Source organism: Penicillium concentricum (assembly GCF_028827145.1).
Source record: "Penicillium concentricum strain IBT 3081 chromosome Unknown utg000002l_segment0_segment0, whole genome shotgun sequence".
Taxonomy (NCBI): Eukaryota; Fungi; Ascomycota; class Eurotiomycetes; order Eurotiales; family Aspergillaceae; genus Penicillium; species Penicillium concentricum.
The window spans coordinates 7,179,133-7,199,736 of NW_026622755.1; the positions used below are offsets into that span (position 1 = coordinate 7,179,133).

The window sequence follows — 20,604 nt, forward strand, 5'->3', positions numbered from 1 at the left end:
AAACAGAGTGAACGCGCTCAGGTGAGATGGAAATTTGAGTGTCAGACATTAGGGGGGAAACTGTCAAACCGCCAAAAAGTGACCCAAACGGGTAAAACCCGTCCAAAACAAGGCAAAAACAGGTCTAGGGAGGACTAGATGCATCGAGTGGCGGCATACCCAGGATAATTTATAATTGGCACGCGACTTATACTATTTTATCTTGTTTTACAATATGTTATGTTAGTATTTCAAGGTGAAAATTGCCGACCTTCAAATTTCAATATGATTGGACGGATGTTACACCCGGACCTCGACCTCTGATTGGTCATATTTTTCTACTTTGAACTTCCAAAGTTGGCCTTGAACACATCGAAATATCTTGTATAACTATTTGTACAGGTTTGGCCTGAATTTAAAAAAACTCATGGCCTTCAATCTCACAGCACTAGAACAGAGACTAACAATACAAGACCAATAGATCCAAACTGGCTTCTCAAGAAATTGCCTCCGTTATCCTTAGTGCTGCTTGTGGCTTCACCTTGGGTCTCAGTAGCAGTGCTGGATGCATTTTGAGTAGTTGATGTCGAGGTCGATGAATTTTTGGTGGCTAGATTCATGTGCTCAAAAGCAACCAGGTTGGAGGTAAAGAGACTGGTAGCGCTAAGTTGGGCCTCCATATCTGTAGTACCATCCCATTTCGCTTTGTACCACTGTTGACCACAAACAGTCCCATTGTCTCCACCAGAACATTGCTTGGCGGCTCCAACAGCGGAGCCCTGCAATCTTTGTAGGATCTCGGACTTAGTATGAGGGGCCATACGGGTGACAGCCGCAAGGTCAGATGCAAAAAGTCCCTTGAAAACCTCTTGGTATCGGTCGCAAGTTTTCAAGGGCTCACAGGTGACCTCTACCATGATCTTACCACCGTACTTCTCTGGGAAGAACTTGTGGAAGCTTGTGTTGAGAAGACCATCGAGACCTGATTTCCATTTGGAGGTTTCTCCATTTGTCTTTTCTTGATGTTAGCGATCGCCGCGGTCTCCAATCCAGACTTAAATACTAACCAGGTTGTACATATATGCCGCCCCACTGATGTATTCTCCGTAGCTGTAAGTCCACTGGAGATCACTGTGTGTCTTGCAATCGGATTTAACCTCCACCAGGTCGTTGATTGTCCATTCGGTGACGTTCAGGATCGGAACGCTAGCACTCCAGTCCCAGATCTTCTCAGCCCAGTCGGAGTAGGTCTGGTTTTTGGTATATCTAGCCAGACGGGCGGAGAGCTGGAACAGTCCGCCGTTACTCATAGCATTCTTGATGTTGTATCCATTCTGATACGGGAAGATTTGCCAGCGCAAGCCGCCATCGCAACTCTTAGTATCCCATCGTGCAATCTGGGACTGAAACACGCCCTCGGCTAGAGTCAACCACGAGGGCATCGATGAATCTTCGGTGTATTTCAGTTCGGCAGCGGTCATAGCAGCGAGACCCCAAGCTACTTGGTCGTCGTTACCCATATATTGGCTGTAGTTGGAAGGGAAGTAGTCGTTGTTCCCACGCTGCCAATACATGCCTTGACTCACAGCCTTGTTGTTGGAGGCGTCACCGGTAAAATACCAATATTCGATCATTGTCTGGAACAAGGCAGCGCCCTGCGACCATGTATCAAGTTTGCCAGGAATATGTCCTGTGAGGTTGGAGGTATAGGTTGACATGGTGTTGAAGGCTGCAGTCGCCGCCGCATTCTTGATAGATTCTACTTGGCTGTCAGTAATTATTTCAACCCATCGATGTATTAATAGAATAGCCTACGCTCATCATTGACCTTAAAATCGATTGCCACAGCAGAGCCTGCCAGGAGGGCAACGGCAAATGCCGAGAAATTGAACATAGTGCGATCACAAAGAAGTAAACCTGAAATGAAAAGGGAAAATGGACCTTATATTTTCATTTGAATATTCCCATCGAAGCTCGGGGCTGAGCCCCCTTCCAGGGGAAATCAGCACTAGCCCCTTTTAGGGCTCGTAACATGTATATCCGTACGTAACAAAAATTAATACCTCAATATCATTTGGTGGGAAAATGATCTGATCCCGTTTGGTCTGTTTTGTGTACTCCGTATACACGTATGAATCGAGCTAAGAGCCGCACGAGTCTAATTTTTAATATGCAAATCTTGGATTTTAGGTAATATGCATACACTTCAACATCCTTTAGACATATATATCTCGACATCACTATTTCCATAGACATCTTATGAAATTGATCTAGCCTATATATAGTAGGTAAAGATTAAGTCGAAATAAAACTGTCTAGGAAAGCTCTTGGAAAGACTTCGCAGTATACACTTCTAGTACGAGTTTCCGATTTTCTACTTTCAAAAAATAATTAAAACCTTAGCAAATTACACTAAGTTTGATATCAATTTACCTTCCAAGCTTGCTATAATTGTATTCTGTGATCGAATTATATATGTCTAAAGGTTACCGATTTTAAAGTACCTCTTGTATGTATATCCCCTAGAAGGGTACCTGAAATCAAATACATATTTGCTTTGGACTATTTTGTTTAGATCCGTGCGGCTCAAACCCCAGTATAGGTGGTTGATAGCCATTGGGCCGGATATATTGTAGGCGGCTGCAGCCGGCATATCACTACCTCTTATATACTAGATCTCCCACTTCCAACGGGAGGCCAGGATTAAAGGATAGCGCGGAGAAAGCTTATTTCACAGAAAATGACTGGAATAAAAGGGCACATTGCTTACAGATTCTCACATTTTTCTAGCACTACAGATCTAATAGTTCAACACCAGTCAGATAGCCATATATCCACAAATTGCAAATTGATCGGCTAAAGAGTGACTTCAATTAGACCCAAAAGGCGCGGCCACTGCCTGCATTTGCCACGCCTAATCTATGTAAAAAGTATAGACATCTACCAAATCGAAAAAATGATCCTATAGGTAGCAAATCAACAAAATGACACCCTATATCATTTACTGGGTGTAGCTGCAGCCATTGGGCTTGGAAGTCTCAACAACACGAGCAGCAATACCGACACAGTCGGAGTTACCAGCAGGGTTGGAAACACCAGCAGAAGCCCAGATGCTCCAGGCACCGTCAATGCTGTTGGGGCAGGCGATCAGATCGTTTCCTGCGAACTGGAGGTGACCATCCTTCTGGGTCCAGCCCTTGCGCTCAGCGTTCTTGGGAGCGGGCTGAGCACCGGTGGTGTATCCGATCTTGCCCTGGCCTATATATGAATTAGTCGTCTGCGAACTCAATTGGATTGTGAGGAGTGGTAACGTACCCATGCCGGAACGGTCGACGTAGATCTGCTGGGGAGTGGCGGACTGGTCGTAGAGGTACAGACCACCGTCGAGGATGTAGAAGGTAGCCTGCTGCTCCTTGGGACGAGCGCAGCTGGCGCCCTGGTTAGGGAGACCGGCAAAGATGCTGCTCTGGGCGGCGTTGAAGGCGGAGTACTGGACCGCGCTGCCGGAGTGAATGGCGACGATGCCGAAGGTCTTGGATTGGGTAGAAGGAGCGGCTGAGGCGACGGCGCTGACGGAGGCAGCGATGGCGAGGTTCTTGAGCTGCATATTTGCGGATTGGGGATGAGAAGATTAGGCTTGGGAAGTGTAAAGTGGTTGGATTGAGAGGATTGATAGTTGATTGTTTTGGAATTGACTGAGATGCTGAAATGGTTCCCCTCTTTATACTTGAGCGCCACTGCCGTCGCCGAGGTTGAATGTCTCACCTATCGAGGACTATATTAAACTACGGCGTAGATATCCCGCAAAATGACACCAGTATGACTATTTTATGGGGCAGTCTTGCCGATCCCTCCTCGTGGTTCAATCAATGTCTTATCCCTTATGGACTATGGGGTATGGTACCGTAGATCTAGCTTCATTTGTTGGAAATAAACAGTCCTTCATAAGTTACCATTGGCATTCAGAGCGCGGACATTTTGAAAACCTCAATTTTTAGCTTGAAGATCCTGAGCCAAGTACCTTGCAGACCCTGAAGGAATTCATGGCTCCCCACATTTTTTCATGTTTCTCCGATTTATACCCACGATATCCGAATCAAGGCCAATCGGGGTTCAATGCCTTTCTGCACCGGAGAAACACACATGTAATAATAGAGTGTTATGCAGGCCGGTTGTTTGACTCCTTTCGGGCATTTCACTGGCAAGTCACCTGATCTAAAAATAGCACTGAAGGAGTGGCTTACCGTTCCCACTAGCTTAGGGCGAAATCCTTTTGATTTCATTTCAGGGGGCAGGGCAGGTAGTTGACCTTCAAATATTACACTGTTCGAAAGAATCATATGGCTTATGAGTATTGAAGAAGAATATTATAATATATCTACATATTTCGCTTGCTCCATGATTCCATGAATCATGAAGATGCAACGCCTAGAAATGAATTTCCCATCTCGAACCAAACCAGGGTTGAGGGAAATTTCTGTACAAGCGCCAGCTTGAGCACGCTCATAACCCATATTGAGATACTCTAATAACAAAAAATTGATCGGTCTTACTCGGGAGCAGCACACGAGAAGACACCGCCAACTTCTCCATTGTCGTACTTGATCATCTATCGAGTGAGTTAGCAAGCAATTCCTGTCAAGAGTATGGCAAAACTTACAATGTCGTCAATGCTGGAATAGGTTCCTCCGACAAGCACCACCATACCGATCACGAAGATCAGAATGTTGGCGACTCCCTTCAACATATTATTGTTCTCTTTCCAAGTGCCTTTGCGAAGGAGCATGAACCACATCATGGCAGGGAAGTAGAAGGTGAAACCGGAGATGAACAGAGCCGAAGAGATTGAGAGCAAGTCATTGAAGAAAGGAATCACCTCAGCAATGATGAATGCCACAATTGTGGCGGCAGTGATCACAGCCAGCCACGTCAACCATCCCATCTTAGTGTTGATGAAGCGGATGGGGGAGTTCTTGAAGATGCGACCGTGAACCACACGTCCAAAGACAACGGTGTTGATCGAACCACTAATGAAGATCACAGGGAGAGCAACGCCGTACGCAATGCGGCTGAGGGTCGTTCCGGCAGAGGTGAGTGCAGGGCTGGACACATCCTGGCCAACAAAGGCGTAGATCAGAGCACCGGTAATGGTGTAGATGAAGATCTCGGTGATACCCAGCGTCCAGATGGACTTGATAAAGTCGCGAGGAGTGTGCATTTCGTCCATAAAGGAGAACTGGCACATGGCAAAGCTGTAAGCGAAAATGATGTTCGTCACAGCGATGAAAGCTTCGGTAAAGGTGATGTTATCCTTGGGCCACGCAGACCATGCGACTCCAGAGAGTCCACCAGGTGAGTTAGTCGCCTGCACACCGGTACCAATGATAGTGATTCCAATGGCAATGATGATGGATGCAAAATCAACATATCCAAGAATAGCCACCTCGGTGAAACTGGGCGGGATAGCGAGCAACAGCAGGATGATGGCGGAAACCACGGCGAAGATGATCGAGCAGATGCCGCTTTTGCTGATGTCGAGGAATGCAATGGTTCCCGTCAGACAGTGCGAAGCCGTGAGGAAGATTAGTTGGAGCCCGAGCATCGCATTGACTAGCTCATATCCAAAACGACCACACCCTAACCGATGACCCATCAAGCGACCCGCATCGGCATAATTGGCAACCTCGGGGAAGGCCAATTTCACCATTCCAACAATGTAACTAGTATAGATGGCGATAAGACCGATGCCGACACAGCAGATCACACCGGGGACCATGCCAAGTACCGCAAAAGTAGAAGGGATCGACAAACTGCCAAGTGCAATAGCTTCAACGATGAGGACGATAGTGAGTCGCTTCCAACCGAGACGGTTGAACTTCTTGATGCCATGGTCATAGACATTCCTCTCGGCCTCACTCATCTCCCCGACTATATCCCCCTCAAACGGCGGTGGAGGCGCATATGCGGCCTTTTCACCTTCTCCCATCACCTTGTCGGCCTCATGGTCGTTAGAGATATCTTCGAAGCCCATGATGGTGGTGGAAGGGAGGCTGGTCTGGCCGGGTTGGAGGGGAGGGAAACCGGGTATATAAGAAGACAAATTTCGCGCACTTCGAATGCGGCACTATCGGGGAGGCGAAGCAGGATTTCCATGACTAACGAGATTTTGTGAGCGTTACTTGGCTGGTCCAACACGTGGAGTACGACGCTGATCCACTTACGATTGATCGGCCATCCAACGAGGTCACCGGAAACAGGGTTGAGACCCATTGCAAATGTGTGGAAGTGGATATTAGAAAGGATGGATGCTGTAATTTTACGCGAAACGTACCGACCGACGCCCAGTTGCCCCGTTTGACCCAGTTTTATTCACCGTCGTATGATAAGAAGGTTCGGTACAGTTAGGTAAAAGAAATTCAGTATTGGTGTAGGCATAGTAAAGGGCCACTTCAGGACCACTTGAGTGCCACTACGCTTTGACAAAGGTCACCACTATAAACTATATCCCCGCGTTACTGATTGCGGGGAGATATAGAGGCAATTAGTATAGTATAGAATACTATAAAATAGAATAGGAATCATCAACGGGAGGGAATTATAGAGGTTTTCTTAATCACGCCACAGTAGATCCCGAGACCCGACTTGCCAATGAAAGACTCGGGGGTTGCCTGGGCGCCGACTCACCCGTCTGGGCGGCCGATAAGATTTTGGGCTTGGTCACGTGATGGCTGCAAACAGACCTCACCGGTAAATAAGGGGGTAATATCACATCACATTGTACATTGTCCTACCTCCTTACGGAAGACAGACCACAGGCTGTGGATATTCTCGTATACCATGCAAGCTAATCCTCCAGCATTTCTCTCTTTATTCACAGACCAAGATCCTCTTGGGGTATATGCCTAAGCCTCAACTGGAGAGCGCCACCAACGCCATTTGGAGTATGCGGGAAAATACCGCAAATATTGACTTCATGATTCGGGTTATCTTTAAACTCAAACGGGATAATGGGCTCCCCCAGAAGTAGTCATGGATATGTCGACATATCCTTTGTACGTAACTCCCCCAACTTTCAGTATGTCGGGTACTTCCAAGGTTGATGACCATTGCTTATATTGCTGTCTCCAGAGTTCCCCGCCTATCCCGTGAAACACCCGGATACCCGGAAGCTGCGGGTCATCTCGGTTATCCTCGAACTCGAAACACTCGGTTTTAATCCTGTTCTTGCCATGTGTTACATGGCATATTGCCACCGACGATCTTCTCGTCATATAGTTGTGCCTGCTACCTAACTCCACATTTCGCAATCTTTCAATTGCTTCATTCCCCGCAACCGCCTCGATGACTATGGGGTAAAGACCCGAGCAATATTCTGCCTAAATAAAAATGGGACGACTTCCCCAGGCGACTTTTCCTACAACAGCGGCTGTACCAGCTGTCTGATCATACATAGCAAGATATACACATGTGTTCACCATTGTCACAATCGTCAACGCATTCACTCTCGGGGTGCCGGGGATGGCTCTTTTGGCATAATATAATATGGTCAACAGACGGGAAATTGAGCCGCGGTGGATCTCACTGGCGATATTAATGAGTCTTCTAGCTCCGCTTTCAAATTTCTTTGCTTCCCCGCCCGATGGTGCGGTTCAGCTTTCTGTGGAATGTGTTCCGTTGCAAATGGCGAAGCATACCCTTCCCCTTGAAATACTATACGACAGGCTTCAAGCATTTATCTCTTCGCTTTATTCAATGCGTCGAACATTGAATTGACGGAAAAGTTCGCGAGTAATCCACAGGAAATACAGCGGTGCCTTTGACACTAGGAATGGCCCGTCATGTCCAAGGGCATCGAGGCTCCACCGGGATAGTGGTCGCCTCCGGAGTCGCAGAACTCCTGAATTCATGACAATAAACAAATGTCCAATTGGCTTACACAAATAAGGATTTCAGGATAGGCATCTACACTCTCGTGTTTCTTTATTATATGCATACACAATTCTCTAACGCGCCTCGCCTATCACTCTTGCTTCAAGCAGTCAGTAATTGACTGCCCAACGTAATCGACATTCTGTTTGTTGAGCCCAGCAATTGATATGCGAGAGTTGTCCGCCATGTAGATGTGATATTTCTCTGGGGTCGCCAAATGTCAGTATGTCACTAAAAGATTAATTCGAAAGCCAGGACGAACCGCGAAGCTTTAGCACAACGCTTGGGGACAGTCCCAGGAATCCAAACATTCCAGATTGGCGGATCAAGTGCTCCCAAGTTCCCGGTGCGCCTAGTCCTGTTAACAAAAAGCCTTAGATCGCCTACTTTGGACAGCCGATGCTTACCGGAGGCCACCAAACTATCATATAATTCCGTCCTCATCGAGCGAATTCGGCCGCTCATGGTGATCAGATCATCATGCCAAGCCTCCCGAAGGGTAGCATCGGCTAATATGGTACTCGCAATTTTCGCACCGTAGGCCGGGGGATTCGAAACTTCAGAACGTTGAAGCATCTCAAGCATTGATTGGGTCTTTACGGCCGCTTCTTCGGTGCTGGTTGCCAGTAAAAAGCAGCCGACTCGTTCCCCTATCAAATGTTATTAACTGTTATTCAGATCATGAACTGACCGTGCAGGTAGATACCATAGAGACCCATATTCTTCGCAAAAGACAGACACACTCCAGCTTCCAGATTCATCTCCTCGATAAACAATCTAATGGCAAAGGCATCGTTATCAACATTGCCAGAGTTGAACCCTAAATAAGCGGCGTCAAAAAGTGGGAACAACTGCCTCTCTTTAAAGAGACGCGCAAGTTCTCGCCATTGCTCTTTGCTCGGATCACATCCTGTTGGGTTGTGAGCACATGCATGGATGACGAACACAGAATTGGGCTCGGCCGATTTCAATGCCGAATAATACGATTCAATATCCAAATCTTTTGTCTCTGGGTTGTAGTATCTGAAAGATTCACATTGGAATCCAAGGGACGAAAACACCTGATAGTGGTTTGACCATGTCGGCTCAGGAATGTATACTTTAGGAAGAGGCGTCTTGCAAGCTCTTAGCAACAATCCAGCCAAGTGCAATGCTCCAGTACCGGAGAGACTTTGGCAGGTCGCCAGCTATTTATACAATAATCAGCTTTGGTCTATTCAATGCTGTAACAACAGAGTTGGAGCTGCCAGTACTTTGTCCTGTTGCTTTTGGAATAGCTCTGGGCTTAGTGCTAACTTTGCCGCCTCTTTGCGGAAATCCGCCAGACCGACAATAGGGAGATATTCGTGATTCAACTCTTGTGCCAGCAACTTCCGACTCTCGCGGACCGAGGGAAGAACCCACGGGTTCCCATGCTCGTCACGGTACGTCCCCTGACCCAGGTTGACTTTCTTGGGAGAGGGATCTGCTACATACTGAGCAGTCAATGCAAAAATTGCATCGGGTGGGATGAAACGAGCTTGGTCAAACCAGGAATGGGTAGTAACGTTCCGAGTGGTTTCAGAGGCCATTGTGTAAAATCGGTTCAATTTAGGAGTACGACGGAGAGACTGCATGGTCAATCTGGGCTCTTATTTAGTATTAAAGGAAGCTGTATGTCGACAAGAGTCATACTTGACGTGATATCATACTCGGGTTCCAGGCCGAGTCAACCAAATAACCCCCTCCACATTCACCCACTTAAGGAAATATATATTGGTCGGAGATAGGACCGGTTAAACAAACTAGATAAAAAGACTTCTAATTCGTTGATCGGGTGGAGGACCCGAAAGTGGACTCATTTAGATTGGTGATCTGTGTACGAGATTGGCTTCGTCGGCGCCGGCATCCGACATTGGCAGTTTGAACGTCAAAACAGCGGCCAAATAGCTTGAATGAATCGGAGATATGACCGCCTGCCCCTCATTTTGACCCGAGAGGGGAATATCCCATCAGATATGGATATCTTATAAGAGTTGTACTGGTACTACTAAGACCACTGACACTTGTACAGACTCAACCACCCAGTACGTACTTTCGATACATACTTCCACCTCTACAATGGGTTCTCTCGCCGTTTCTCCTCAGCCTCATGTCCCTGTATCAGGAGTCTGGTGCCCCGCAGTCACCTTTTTCCACCATGACACCGACACACTAGACCTCGACTCTCAATCCAAGTATTTTGCCTACCTATCCACAACCGGACTAGCAGGTCTAGTGATCCTAGGCACAAACTCAGAGGCCTTTCTCCTCACTCGCGAAGAGCGATCCCAGCTCATCTCAACTGCCCGCGCCGCCGTTGGACCCGATTTCCCACTGATGGCCGGTGTCGGTGCACACTCAACCAAGCAAACCCTCGAGCTCGCACAAGATGCCGCCGACGCCGGCGCCAACTACCTCCTCGTCCTCCCACCCGCCTACTTCGGCAAAGCCACCAACATGAACGTGGTGAAGCGCTTCTTCTCCGAAGTCGCCGCCAAGGCCCCTCTCCCAGTCGTGATATACAATTTCCCCGGTGTGTGCAACGGGGTAGATATGGACTCCGATACTATTACAGCGATCGCACGCGAGTCCACGGCTAGCGGACGACCCAACGTGGTAGGAGTCAAATTGACCTGTGGATCTGTGGGGAAGATCACCCGGCTGGCTGCAGCATTTGCGCCCGAGGAGTTTGCGACTTTTGGTGGACAGTCTGATTTCTTGATTGGTGGGTTGGCTGCAGGTAGCGTCGGGTGTATTGCTGCTTTCGCGAATGTCTTTCCTAAAGTGACGGCAAGGATCTATGCTTTGTATCAGAAGGGTCAGATTGAGGAGGCCGTGGCGCTACAAAGGAAGGCGGCGCTAGCGGAAAGTGCCATTAAAAGTGGTATTGCGTCCACTAAGCATGCGGTAGCTTGCTATTCTGCTAAGCTGGCAGGGATCCAGGATGCAGCGGGTAACTTGGCCCCTCGACACCCTTATGAGGAGGTGGGAGAGGGGGCTAAAGTTGCGGTTCGCGAGGTGATGGCTGAGGTTTCTGAGATTGAAAAGAGTCTGTAATGAGCTAGACTTGTATCAATGAAGATTAGCATCGGTTCTTAATGTAATTTTTTTTTTTTTGGCTATGATTGTCATAAAGATTGTAGTTAATGTATGTTGTAGGGTATAAGCATTTGCTCAGGTCCAAGGTTAATCCCGGCTAATGACAGCGCTATTTAGTATATATCACACGTATTCTGATCGACCCAATAATGCGCATTTGATAGTGTATCACACTGATAGACATCCCCAGCTATAATTTGGTTATAAATAATGTACATTTAGTATCACATCGACATATGTACATCCCCGGGCTATAGGTTAATTATCAGGTCTATTACAGCATAACTATGTAGTAGACATATTAGGTGATTATGCATAATGAATGGTGATTTGCATAAAGAATATATAGCCCTAAATATAAGAGAATGAACCTCGGCTTAAAAGAAAAAAACTCTTCAATCCATCGGGCCAACCGAGTCGATTACTGATCGGGCCGGGACTAAGTGGATATGTTCGGGTTCTCAAAGATATCAAAGCCAATGACAGTTCTGTTTCTATATTTTCTCTTCTTTTTCTTTATCTTTCTCTTTTGCTATGGAGTCGAAACATGCAGCTTATTATTCTATGGCCCCCACTATAACTAAAACAAGAAGTCGCTCCGATGTTTTTTTTTTGGTTTATAAATCATGCTACATATATTACACCGTAGAATAAAAGAAAACTAGCTGGCCTAGAAAATTTTAACATATTCTAACTTCACATCCTAACGCAGATCGCACGCAGATCCAACAATATGGAGGGCTCCGAGACGGCCAACTCCTTGCAGCTGCCAACCTCTATCCCATTCTGGCGACTCGTTCTTAATCCCGGCGCCATCACCCAGGAGGTTGCTGACCACCCTTGCGATGGTTCAGGAACCGAAGAAGATCCCTATGTCGTGCAATGGATGCCCAAAGACTTTCGAAACCCTCTCCAGTTAAAAACATCCATGAAATGGTTCATCACCGTGGTCGCTGCTCTCGAGACCTTGGTCGTTGCTCTGGTCTCCTCCGCCTATACCGGTGGTCTCCTGCAAATTAGACAAGAATTTGGCGTAACCACCGAGATTGCCACCTTGGGAGTATCCCTCTACGTACTGGGCTTTGCCCTAGGTCCTCTGATCTGGGCCCCGATGAGTGAAATGTTCGGTCGCCAGATCGTCTTCGTCACAACCTACTGCGGTCTGACCATCTTCTGTGCCGCCTGTACGGGCGCGACAAACATCGAGACCATGCTGATCTTCCGATTCTTGTCTGGCGCTTTCGGTTCATCGCCCCTTACCAACTCGGGCGGTGTTATCGCCGATATGTTCATGGCTCGCGAACGAGGACTGGCCCTGTCAGCCTTTGCGTTGGCTCCATTCCTAGGGCCTGTCATTGGGCCTATCGCCGGTGGCTTCCTCGGTGAGTCTAGCGGAGGCTGGAAGTGGGTGATGGGCCTCTTGGGTATCCTCTGTGCTGTTATGTGGGTATTGGGAGCCGCATTAAAGCCTGAGACCTATGCCCCCGTTCTGCTTCGCCAGCGTGCAAACACTCTCTCCAAGCTTACAGGCAAGGTATACTGCAGTAAGTTGGATATTGATCAGGGTCGTCTCACTTTGAAAGCCGCTTTGAAAATCTCGCTCTCGCGACCTATGATACTTCTTTTCCAAGAACCGATCGTCTTGCTACTCTCCATCTACCTCGCTATCATCTACGGAACCCTCTATATGCTTTTCGGCGCGTTCCCGATTGTATATCAGATCCACCGCGGATGGAGTCAAGGTATCGGCGGCTTAGCTTTCATCGGCGTCATGATTGGTATGCTTGGTGCGGTTGCATATTCAATTCCCGAAAACAAGCGCTACGCGAAGCTCCTCGAGAAGAACGGCGGTTATGCGCCCCCAGAAGCCCGCCTTCCACCATGCATGGTGGCCTCCATTGCCCTTCCTATCGGACTCTTCTGGTTCGCATGGACCAACGATCCATCCGTCCACTGGCTCGTAAGCGTTGCCGCCGGAGTTCCATTCGGCTTCGGAATGTTGCTTGTTTTCCTTAGTGTCTTCAACTACCTGATCGATGCTTACACCATCTTCGCCGCATCTGTCTTGGCAGCCAACACGCTACTGCGGTCGTTGTTCGGTTTCGCATTCCCGCTGTTCACCACATACATGTACCAAGATCTGGGAATCCACTGGGCATCCTGTGTTCCCGCTTTCTTGGCTCTTGCATGCGTGCCTTTCCCATTCCTGCTCTATAAATATGGATTGTCCATTCGAAACCACTGCAAGTACGCTGCACAGTCCGAGGCCTTTGTTCAAAATCTTCTTCGTGGCCTCCAAAAGGCAAATGAGCAGCCTGCCGAGACTGAGCCTGAGAAGCGTCCGTCCACTTCGGACGATGAAGTCGCATCGCTCCCTCATATCAAGGAGACTTCCACGGATGTCAACTCGATTCATCAAACTCTTTCGCGCACTTCCACCAATGCCACGCATCCCATTCATCGCGTGCCCACTTACGAGGCCAACCCGTACAATATCGACCGCGTGCACACACGAGAGTCGTTCAAATAATTCAAGACATCATTATAGAAGGGGAACATGAGTGGTTTGGAGGACCTCTGGGGTTACCAAGAGGGAAAGATCCAGTCTTTTGGACTTCACGCTTTCCAATGTTAATGTTGCATTGCTTCGTCTTTTGCTTTTTTGTCAAGTTCCATATACCATAGATCGCGTTGACTACTAATTATAATTGCACTTCAAGATCTCATGATCTTGTCTTATTCAATCAATCCTTGAACTCTTCATCCACCAGTATATATAACTCATTGTCCTATACAAATCACTTTGAACTTCAGAGTCAAAAGCACAATTTGTTTCGAACTATACATATGAGAAATAAACAGCAAACGGTCATTCGTCAACCTTGATACTCCATCCCTATCCTGTATTGCTTGTGTTTAATGTAGTATCACACTGGAATGATTCCATAAACAACAATGAACAGCAAAAGCAAACCCCTTTTAGTGCACACCATTGGTCAACCCATTAGTTACTCCATTAATCAAGCCATCTGACAAGCCATTCGTCAACCCATTCAGTGCATTGATTTTATCAAGAGGGACTCCCGGCGGCACTCCAACAGAAATCGTGCTCCTTTTACGGGGTCGCTCGGGTGCAGTCCAGATAGAACCATCATCAAGCAGCCCCTGGCCCAAAGCAAGTGCCTTGGACGGTTCTTCACCCAGCCATTCGCTCTCTAGTCGCTCGATGTTCTGTTCAATTTCCCAAGCACGACCACCTTCAATGAACATGGATGTACCATTGAGAGATTGATCGGACAAAACGCCAGTGGCCACAGTGGCAACCTGCTCGGGGGTATTGATGGGAAGATTGGCCTGCTTCCACTGTGTCTCAACTTTCTTGATGCTATCTGTCTGGGTTATCCAAGGGCAGACGGTATTGATGCGAAGATGGTGCTTGTATGGAGAGGAGATATAGTTTCGTAGGGAGCGCATGAGACCAGTGACGCCGTGCTTGGAGGCTTGATATATGAAAAGAGACGGGCTGTCTTTGAAGCCGGAGACGCATGAAAATAGGAGAATCGACCGGTCGCAGTTGGATCCGCGATTATGGCGCAAGTAGACGGAGGCAATTCGGGTAACATACATGGAACCGAGGAGGTTGACATCCATGACTTTGTGGGTGGGGGTCTTGGGGTGGGATTCCTTGTTAGATGTTTCCAAAAAAAGAAAAGGTATCCATCTGGCGATAGCTTACCTGACGGACGGTCTCCAGAGTAAGTGAAGTATCGAACCAATTCCCTATTTCGACGATACCAGCCGCCGAGACGACATGATCGATGCGCTTATAGGTCTTAAAGGCCAGATCAAACAATGCCAATACCGAGGGGTAGTCGGTGACATCGGTGGACTGGAAAATTGCGCGTGGGGGCATATCTTCTTCCTCCGGGCGGAATTTTTCGCAGCTTTGCTTCAGTAGACGCTCGCCGGAGATGTTATCGAGATCACCAATGCATACATTGGCGCCACGCTCCAAGCATTGTGTTACCAGACTCGCACCAATGCCATTAGCACCACCTGTATAAGATGAGATAAGATGACAACAAGGAGATCATAAGAATTCTACATACCTGTGATAAGAACTACCTTTTTAGCAAGGCAATTGGTGGGAATGTTAGGGATATACTGCGACATTTGGGAGATCAGTGGGGGGAGATTTGGGTGGATCAATAGAGATGATCGTGGGGTCAAAGAAATGGGATTTGCAGATAAAGAAAATGTCTACCTGCGGACTGTAAGCTGACTTTTATATTTGTCTACCTCGGACACAAAAGGTCTCAAGTCTCCAAAAGTCCCAATTAGATAAATAGGGGAACGAGCCAATCCGTTTGAATAACGCCTTTTCCCTCAGTCATGGAGAAGACACGGGGATAACGGGTAACTCTGCCGAGGGCCAAGGACACCGTCTCCAACCGGGGCTTTTGCGTAAGCAAATGAGCGATGGCGTAGGCAACCGGGCTGATTGGAAAGACCAGTAATATAAGAAATATATATGGTCTGATGCGGGGAGACCAATGACGCTGGTGTGCAGATTGAAAATTGCGAAGCCAAAGCACACAGACGCGGGAGGAAACTGGGCTAACAGTTGGCATTGGCTTTCCCCGGCTTATATCCCAGGGGGGTTTCTCGGATTCCTGTGATCCGTAGCCTGTTTCGCTGCTTCCCCAAAATTCCACGACTGGACACTGTCAAAAAATGATCCGCAAGGAGAGAGTATCTACTCCACTTCTCGGAAACCCGGGGCAAATATATATGATGTTAGGAACTGGGGTGCATATATGCGGGAACGGCAAGTCAGAAACAAAAGTACGAACACTCCACAGTCCCAAAGTCATAATTAAATCTATCGTACATTTTGATTCAACACAATCCACTCTTTTCCAATATACAGAAAAAACATAAGATGCCCATTGCAAACGTGGGGAATACAAGAGAACATCAAAGCAAAATTCTATCCAAAGACCGAAAATACCACCGAAAATACCAATGCAAGCCAAAAAAAAGGCGGATATTTACAACTGGCTATGCATAAAGTCTAGCGGCGAGAGACACAGCACAAGATACCAGACTTGCCTAGGAACCAAAGGGATCCAATAAAGCGGAAAATCGACAGACCGGCGGTCGTCCACAGAATAGCGGCGAAGTACTTCGAGGTACGGACAGTAGAAGTGTTCTGTGAATGTTAGTGTGTGCCACAACCTAGAGTGAAGAGGAGATACATACTGTGAGACAGAGACGGGTAATTCCTTCACTGGTGATACACAGTACAAGGATCAAATTGCTGAAAATCCAAATCAACACCAGGTTGGTTCGGAAAGCCTTGTAGCCATCGTCCATGCTTGGTTCATCGTTATCTTCAGGCTCAACGTACGGCTCCAGCGCTCGCTTGACTGTCGATTCAAACTGACTATCGATATCGGCCTGCGGCTTATCGACTTCTTCAATGAAATTGGACTTGGTGTCATCCTTCTTCGTCTCAGCGACGGGAAGGGAATCACCCTTGTCTGATCCCTTGGTACCCCAGGAAACGTCATGCCAGTTGCAGAAAGCGTAGACCATCAGGATATTGATCGAACAAGTCATGCCAGCAAAGTATGCCCATGAGGACGTGAACATGTGCCAGGGATCCATGTACAAGAAACTGGCGAGGAAGTAAATGCCATAAGTCGAAACTAAAGCGATCAGGACGATACCAGCCCCGGAAGAGCTGAAGAAAGACTTCATAAAGTGGGCAAAACCTTCGTCCATAGAGAAATCAAGTGTGCCTCCAGTAAAGGCGTTCTTGACAAGGTAGAACGATAGAATGATGATGTAAACTTGAAGGATACTGAAGTAGACGAACGAAAGCGTGTATGCGAGACGCGAACTGTTTTAAAAGTCAGATTGACATTATGAGATTCATTCGAATCTTGACTTACCCCTTCGGTCGATTTCCTAGCGCTAGGATGAACTGCAGCATCAAGAAGAATATGTATCCATACTTCAGGAAGTTGTTCACAATTGGCGTAGCCTCGTTACCAAAAGGCCAACCCTTATCCTTGTTGGCGCTACTAGGAGTTCCGACAAGATCCATGATGACAGTAGTAGTCAGCCAGAACGAGGCTAGGTATATGTTAGTCAAAAGTGTCACCAAATAACACGAGATTCAAAAACATACCGAGAGAGAACCAGGTCATGACAAGACCCATAAAGTTGTATGTCATCTGGATATGTAAGAAGAACAGCCGCAGGAGATTGTGGCCACTCTTATAAATTCGTCCGAAATGCATCATTGCATACAAACTGGCAGCGAATGAACCGTTTAACCAACGACGTCGCTGACTGATAAACTCGGCTGCACCCTCTGGTACATCGGTCTCGCCCTTTGACGCCTTGACGTAGGTTAGATGCCATTTGAATCCAGCTTTCGCGACAAGTTCGAAACACAAAATACGATCCTCAGCAAGGAACATATTCTTTTTGAAGATGTTCATGCCTTCAATGCCCTTCTTGCCCAACTGCTTAGAGAGAGTATGATCACCGTGGAAGTACTGCTCTAAGGGGCGACCCATAATAGCGCGATAGCGGTACGCGGAGAAGGCACCGGGTAACACACTGACGTACCCGAAGGCACTCTCTAGCGGTTTATCAAGAATGTTGGAGATCTTGTACTCGAAGTTCTGTGCGGCGACGAGAGGATTCATCAAGTTCTTCCACCCTTTCCCTAACATGGCGTGAATCTCACCGCAAGATCCACCCAAGTTCTTATCGTTATAGAAGGACTCCCACAAGGCAAGGAGTGATTTCTTGCCCGGCTTAGTTCCAGCATCAATAAGAATCACAACTTCGGGGTTGAGGATTCGACTGAAACCGTTGAAAAGCCAGCGGTGGGAGTTAATCTTCTTACTGTTCTTCTGCTTGAGACAGAAAATCATCTGAACCGGAGGAAGATTTGACGACTCGTTGCCTTGGGGCCGAATCAATTGTTGGTTGGAGGTGACAGAGAGTTGGGTGGTGTATTCAAACTAAGCCTTGTTAGTGGATTTTTGTCGAGTATAAGAACACAGGAATAGAGGAATGGTATATTCTGCCAAGGCGAATCGAGAGGACTGTGGGAACTCACAATGTGTGCGACGGTTTCCCGACCATCGACGGAGCGCTTCATGATGCCATCTTGGTAGATACCAATTGTGGCTAACAAGTCGAGAGTATTTTTGTCGCAAGGATCAATACCGTCAAAGACCAAGGAGCACACAATCTTTTGCCAGGCCGGGCCACCTTTGTTCCAGAATTCCGACTTCTTCAAATTGACGATATCCCGAATGTTCTGCATAACACCGTGGAGTGTTCGCGCGGTCAAAACTTTATCTTCATTGTAATAGGTGATGGCAATTAGAAGCTCGGTGTGTCGGTTGTACATAGCCGGTCGCAGATTGTATCCGTTTCGTAGGGTGAACTCGTCAGGGTCACAGGTGGCCGCGGTATCTGTATGCGATTAGCGCTAGTCGCATCACCAATATTGTACATGAAGACTTACAACGCAGATGGGTGAATTCTTCCGGGAAGCCCTCCTCTGATTCTCGGTACTCCTTCTGAATCGCGTTCTGAATTGCACTTGGGACCGGGTAGTCGACACTGAGCACGGAGCCCTGAACCAGCTTAATCTTTCGCGTAGCATAACGCCGCAGCCCTGATCCAGGTGCCTGTCTGTTCTGCCAGGCTTCGGACGGAGTCTCGGACATAGGTGACTGGATCCCCGACGGAATACCCGAGCGACGGTTGAGGCCTCCTGCAGACTCCTGGTATGGACCATCGGGGAAGGCAGTGACTCCGGGATCATGTAGTGTGTAACGACGGAGGGAATCGCTTGAGGCGTATGGGTCATCGAACGAAGCGTTGAATGGGCTGGGCTGATTGCGGTAGAGCAGAGACTGCTGGCTGTCGATGTTCTCGGTTTTCTCCTCGTAGCCGTACCCTTGCTGTTAGGCGAACTGTGTTAGCATCCACTGTCTAGGTGGTTTTGTTTTGTTTTTTTTTTTTTTTTTTTTTTTTTCGTTCCGAGTGGCTTGTCACTCACTTCTCGTGGGCCATACAGGCTAGTCTCGCTCGCCTGGGGTGAATGAGACGAGTTGCCGGAATGAGGCGAATGAGGCGATGTGCCTCTCTGAGGGAAAGACATTATGCGTGGTTCTCGTGTCCTCCGGCTCTGGTGGAAAGCAAATCGAGATCTAACCGGCGGGGTGGTATCTCAAGAATCGAAAAAGAAAATATGAAGGTTAAAAGTTTCAATTCCAGTTACAATCCGGCGCCTCAATGACGACAGCGCAACAGCGCAATGATCTCTTGAGGTATGTTGGAAACAAGATGTTCCAGCCGATCTGACCAGAGATCGAACCTATGTGAGAAACAATATGGGACCTAAGTAAAACAAAGCGAGCGACGTTCAAAGAAAGATGTGCGTAGGAGAAGGGCTCCAGATGCCATCGACTATCCAGGAGATATTTTTGGTGCAGAATTTGATTGGAGGTGCCAACGATGCGGGCTGTGAAAGGGCGACTGAGGTGGAACCCCAGCCCATCAGCAATTGCCGTTCGTCATCCACCCTTTTTAGGATCCACCAAGGAGCCCCGTCCGAGACAGGGCATACATATGTATTGGGCATTTCCAACCGCATTTCCCCTGCGTATACATCGGATACCCATTGGGGGCTGTGCCCGCCGTGGACCCCAACCACCGTATGATATTCCCCTTGATGATAATTCTCTCGATATCCAAGGTACTGCTGTGCGGGTACGAATTTGACTCTCTGTGATCTGCGCCTTGCTGCGACGAACATAACTCGTCGAACATGTAAAAAGCTGCGGGTCAACGACGCAATGCGCCATAACATTGGTCAATAGACGTCTTCTATGATCCATCACAGGCTCCCCCAATTAATATACGCATCCCCTTTTACCATCCGAAACACCCCCTGAGGCACTGATCTTGAATCGCTGTACGGAGTATATACTCCATACTCGCAAGGACAGGCCCTGCAAAGGCTTCTCTGCCAAGCAATTACAGCATTGCGGCTGGGGGTGGCGACTGCTGGGGATGACGACAAGGCGTCAGGAAACGATCGGCCGTGTCTTCCAGGGGGCTGAATTCTGAATCTGCAACTGGCCCACGCGGTTCCACCTATCCAGCCATCGTTATAAATTGGGTATGTGGGGAATATAATCGAAAAAAAAAGAATAGCGCTACCACAGCAACAGAGACATGCCGTCCGAAATAATGTGTGTCATGTGTTGTCCATTTGGGTCACGTGTCCAAGATATACGTGTACACAACTGTACTCCGTACCCCTTATGTACATGTACAAAGTACAGCACACAAAATATAAATATAGCTGCCTTGAATATCATTTATTTATAGATGTTTGAACCCTTTAGAGTAAATGCGCTTGCAAAGTCTAAAAGTTGGATTTGTCTAATTCTCAACGGGAATATATCTATTCCCACACAGATTGAAGACCAAAAAAAAGTTGCAAGCCTCTCATTTTGTTATATGTAGTATCTT

At 47.6% G+C, this 20,604-nt stretch overlaps 8 protein-coding genes across 8 annotated transcripts; 2 read left to right on the forward strand and 6 right to left on the reverse strand.

Moving 5' to 3' along the window:
- Positions 1–419: 419 nt before the first annotated feature.
- N7517_006441 (glycoside hydrolase family 76 protein) lies at positions 420–1,873 on the reverse strand (the record flags this gene model as incomplete). The annotated part of the gene is made up of 3 exons (XM_056724171.1): positions 420–992; positions 1,047–1,738; positions 1,795–1,873. 3 exons carry the CDS (start codon positions 1,871–1,873, stop codon positions 420–422), a joined length of 1,344 nt encoding a protein of 447 aa, XP_056580421.1.
- Positions 1,874–2,980: 1,107 nt separating this feature from the next.
- On the reverse strand, positions 2,981–3,586 carry aspf34 (cell wall protein PhiA; the record flags this gene model as incomplete). The annotated part of the gene is made up of 2 exons (XM_056724172.1): positions 2,981–3,237; positions 3,295–3,586. 2 exons carry the CDS (start codon positions 3,584–3,586, stop codon positions 2,981–2,983), a joined length of 549 nt encoding a protein of 182 aa, XP_056580422.1.
- A 942-nt stretch (positions 3,587–4,528) lies between these two features.
- N7517_006443 (putative amino acid transporter) lies at positions 4,529–6,010 on the reverse strand (the record flags this gene model as incomplete). Its single annotated transcript, XM_056724173.1, has 2 exons — positions 4,529–4,588; positions 4,640–6,010. 2 exons carry the CDS (start codon positions 6,008–6,010, stop codon positions 4,529–4,531), a joined length of 1,431 nt encoding a protein of 476 aa, XP_056580423.1.
- Positions 6,011–7,999: 1,989 nt separating this feature from the next.
- N7517_006444 (aminotransferase) lies at positions 8,000–9,479 on the reverse strand (the record flags this gene model as incomplete). The annotated part of the gene is made up of 5 exons (XM_056724174.1): positions 8,000–8,112; positions 8,171–8,266; positions 8,316–8,558; positions 8,600–9,095; positions 9,162–9,479. The coding sequence occupies 5 exons, from the start codon at positions 9,477–9,479 to the stop codon at positions 8,000–8,002; spliced, it is 1,266 nt and encodes a 421-aa protein (XP_056580424.1).
- Positions 9,480–10,008: 529 nt separating this feature from the next.
- Positions 10,009–10,986, forward strand: N7517_006445 (dihydrodipicolinate synthase family protein; the record flags this gene model as incomplete). The annotated part of the gene is made up of 1 exon (XM_056724175.1): positions 10,009–10,986. The coding sequence occupies one exon, from the start codon at positions 10,009–10,011 to the stop codon at positions 10,984–10,986; it is 978 nt and encodes a 325-aa protein (XP_056580425.1).
- A 775-nt stretch (positions 10,987–11,761) lies between these two features.
- N7517_006446 (MFS transporter) lies at positions 11,762–13,558 on the forward strand (the record flags this gene model as incomplete). The annotated part of the gene is made up of 1 exon (XM_056724176.1): positions 11,762–13,558. The coding sequence occupies one exon, from the start codon at positions 11,762–11,764 to the stop codon at positions 13,556–13,558; it is 1,797 nt and encodes a 598-aa protein (XP_056580426.1).
- A 449-nt stretch (positions 13,559–14,007) lies between these two features.
- N7517_006447 (putative 3-hydroxyacyl-CoA dehydrogenase) lies at positions 14,008–15,201 on the reverse strand (the record flags this gene model as incomplete). The annotated part of the gene is made up of 3 exons (XM_056724177.1): positions 14,008–14,697; positions 14,765–15,084; positions 15,138–15,201. The coding sequence occupies 3 exons, from the start codon at positions 15,199–15,201 to the stop codon at positions 14,008–14,010; spliced, it is 1,074 nt and encodes a 357-aa protein (XP_056580427.1).
- Positions 15,202–16,102: 901 nt separating this feature from the next.
- Positions 16,103–19,225, reverse strand: N7517_006448 (Chitin synthase; the record flags this gene model as incomplete). Its single annotated transcript, XM_056724178.1, has 7 exons — positions 16,103–16,240; positions 16,291–16,933; positions 16,986–17,169; positions 17,225–18,071; positions 18,170–18,531; positions 18,584–19,025; positions 19,124–19,225. 7 exons carry the CDS (start codon positions 19,223–19,225, stop codon positions 16,103–16,105), a joined length of 2,718 nt encoding a protein of 905 aa, XP_056580428.1.
- Positions 19,226–20,604: the final 1,379 nt, after the last annotated feature.